General features: G+C 44.1%; 1 protein-coding gene across 1 annotated transcript; it reads right to left on the minus strand.

Annotated features, from left to right (window-relative positions):
- Positions 1–770: 770 nt before the first annotated feature.
- On the minus strand, positions 771–3,367 carry LOC311176175 (olfactory receptor 14A16-like; the record flags this gene model as incomplete). The annotated part of the gene is made up of 2 exons (XM_084241483.1): positions 771–782; positions 2,636–3,367. Coding segments are annotated over 2 exons (744 nt in total), but the record flags the coding sequence as incomplete, so codon positions are not given.
- Between the last annotated feature and the right edge of the window lie 357 nt (positions 3,368–3,724).

Consider the following 3,724-nt stretch of genomic DNA (forward strand, 5'->3'; position numbering starts at 1 on the left):
TCTTAGTGTATATTATGTTGTAAAACTGTTTAAAATGTGCTTAAAGGTTTAAGTTCATACAATCTTGAGGCACTTAATATTTAATTAATTTAATTTTTATTTATTTTATACACAAATGGCAAAATGTAGGCTATGAATAGTCTCAGCATATGATTATAATAACCTGATTCTAGTTCTTAATTCAATACACATATTGAATTTTCCTTTATCTCATAACTTTATTGTCATTATACCCCATAAATTTTATTAACCAGTAAACTATGACAGTATCAAGAATTAATTTTAACAAAGTTATTTATCATTAGATAAATAAAAATGCCAATGATTTAAAATAACGGTAGCAAGTTGTAAATCCAGATGTTTATGTATCAAGATGATGTCATTTTTTTAATTGTAGGAGTTTATTTATTTATTTATTTATTTATACAAGCACTGGGTACAAACAGAAGCATGTGAGGGTGAAAGAATTCACCAGAGCCAGATCGGGCAGCAGAGCAGGCAGTAGGACCGAAATACACTTCTGAGGGGAGCAGCGGGCAGCAGGCGAGGTCTGCACGCCATGTGGGACCCTCCTCCAGTGGCCGGGGAGCAGCTGGGGATCGAACCAGTGTTGTAGAGGCTGAGGGCAGCTTCGCAACCCAGTGCTCAACTGCTGAGCCACTGGGGAGGCCCAAGATGATGTCATCTTTTAACCGTTGCTGGCTGCCTCCAAATATGCCATGTGCCCTACGGGACTTGCCTGGACTGAAGGCAAGGTCAGCCTGATTCCCTCAGAGGGTGAACTGTTTGAGAAACAGTTAAAGGTTCTGATGTCCAATTGGGACTACATTTTATACTGAAATATTTTGGCACGAAATTTTCAAACCTTGGACATCACGACAGGAAACCAAAAGTGGATGCAGTCAGCAGAGAGGAGCTGAGGCCAGACAGCAAGTGCACTCAGGGGCTTTTCACTTCCCCAATTTAAATCCTCAAATTCTTTATGTCTTTACCTCTGCACTTAATGATAATATCATTCATGATATGTAAATCTGATGAGTTTTCTTGTTTGAAGAACTCCACATGGAAATGCAAACACTCTGGGTGAGATCCCTGTAATAAGGTGCCCAGAAGTAACTTGTCATCAAATTCCCAGGTGGTCTAGGTAATTAAATAAATGTGGATAATCACACATGTAAAGTGTGGTGTAATGTTGTGAGTGCCATTCCTCAACTGTTCCTGAAAATATTAGAATATTTTGCAGTCAACGAGCTATTATTTTGATTTTACCAGTTTCCTAAGTTCCTTTATTGTTTCTTTAAAAGAAAAAAAAAAAAAGTTTGGGCCTCCCCGGTGGTGCAGCGGTTGAGCGCTGGATTGCAAAGCTGCCCGCGGCCTCTGTGGTGCCAGTTCGATCCCCGGCTGTTCCCGGTCACCGGAGGAGGGTCCCACATGGCATGCAGACCTTTCCTGCCGCCCACTGCTCCCCTCAGCAGTGCATTTCGTCGGTCTGCCTGTTCGGCTCCCCGCTCTGGCTCTGGTGGATTCTCTCACCCTCCCATGCTTCTGACTGTACCCAATGCATGTATAAACAAAACAAACAAACAAATAAAAATAAATAAATAAATAATCATGCCTCTGTTAAAAAAAAGATTTATTTATACAAGAGCGGGGGTACAGGGCAGAGGCATGGGAGGGTGACAGCTGGGGTGAGAGGTGTGGGGGGTGAGAGACAGATTGACCGAAATACACTGCTAACGGGAACAGCGGGTAAGGCAGGAGAGGTCAGCCGCACCATGTGGGTAGCTCCCTGGCTGGCCGAGAACTAAACTCATGCTGCAGAGGCTGCAGACAGCTCTACAGCACTGTGCTGTACCCACTGTACCACCAGGGACTCCCCCTTTACTGTTTCTTAAAAATATCTACCCACTACATATTGTCAGTTTTTAGTAATTACTGCACCTGAAAATAACAGCTTTCAAGTCCCTGTCTTATTTCTGGTGTCCACTGTGCTTGGTGTATTTATGGTAAATGCCGGAGGCACCCACACCAGAGCTTCCGGGAGGTCTCCACCACATCACGTGTGGTCCTTATTGACAGAAGGTCATGACTACTTGATTCACTATGCATCTTCGGGCCTTATTTATGCTGTAAAGGCCTCACTCACCAACAGAAGGGGACTCTATCCTACCCATGTCTCCTGATCTCACATATGACCCTGAGGGTCAGTAACATTAGAGGGGAAGCTGCCTTAGAGACTGGAGATGCTGCCCCAGTGAGAAAACTTCAGCCAGGAGCACAGAAATGGAGAACAGCAAAGAGTGGCTAGAAATTCAAACACCAGTACACACAGAATATCAAAGAACATCTAAGTGTTAACAAGAGAAACAATTAAAGCTATAGGGGTATAAGGAGTCATCCTAAATATAATTTAAAAATAAGAATATATATTTAATTATACAATGGAATTACATGTAACTATACAAATATAAAGGGGAGATTGATGTGAAAAATTAAAATAAGTGTCTCATAATGGAGTCATGACTCATCTTCTCTACTACATTTTGGTGAGTCTCCCCTTAATCAGTCTCCCCACAGCCGAATTCATGGCTTGGTTCCTCAAGCTGTATATGAGGGGATTGAAGGTTGGGGGCACCATCGTATAGAACATAGAAATGACCAGGTCAGACATGGATGGAGTCTCTGAGGTTGGCTTCAGATAAGCAAATAATGCAGTGGAGAGAAACAGCACCACAACAAGCAGGTGGGGAAGGCAGGTGGAGTAGACTTTGGCCTTCCCTTCTGTGGATGGGATCTTCCTGACAGTAGAGAAGATGTGGACATAGGATATGATGATGAAAATAAAGCAACCCACATCCAATGTCACACCAATGAGAATGGGAACAAATTCATTCATTAAATTTCCAGAGCAGGAAATAGCCAGTAACTGGGGGACGTCACAGAAGAACTGGTGAACCACATTGGACCCACAGTAGGACAAGGAGAAGGTTCCAGCTGTGAACATCACAGCATAGAGACCCCCACCCAGCCAGGACATAGCTGTCAGCTGCACACACCTGTCCCTGCTCATGAGGACCTCATAGTGCAGGGGGTGGCAGATGGCAGCATAGCGGTCAAGGCTCATCATTGTGAGCAGGTAAAGCTCTGTAGCTCCTGAAACCACCACCATGAAGATCTGCACTACACAGCCCGGGAAGGAGATGGAGCTGCTGTGCCTCAGAGAGTTGGCAATGGACTTGGGGACTGAGGCTGAGATGAGGCAGAGGTCCGAGAAGGACAGACCCCTCAGGAAGAAGTACATGGGGGTGTGGAGGTGCCGGTCCAGGGTGGTGATGAGGACAATGAGCCCATTCCCCAGCAGGGCACACAGGTAGACCAGGGAGAAGAGCAGCGGGTGCAAGAAGCCCATGGTCCCCTGGGTGGGGAACCCCAGGAGCACGAATTCTGTCACAGCCGTGAGATTGGTCACCCCTGGAGCCGTCATCTGTATTGGGAAAGGAGAAGGAAAGAGAATGTCAAACTTCCAAAGTGGAGCATATTGTTATCATAATAGAGTAATGATTCAATGTATTTTCTACATAATTACTCCTTCTAGGTCCTTTGAGTCAAAAAACATCATCTGCATAAACTTCATTATTCAGCCCATTTATTTCCACTTCATGTTTATGTGCATTAGAACTTTTTCTACAGAAGACCTGAAAATTGGTAAAAATTAAAAATGTCC

This window comes from Talpa europaea (genome assembly GCF_964194135.1).
Source record: "Talpa europaea genome assembly, chromosome: 8".
In the NCBI taxonomy this organism is placed as follows: domain Eukaryota; kingdom Metazoa; phylum Chordata; class Mammalia; order Eulipotyphla; family Talpidae; genus Talpa; species Talpa europaea.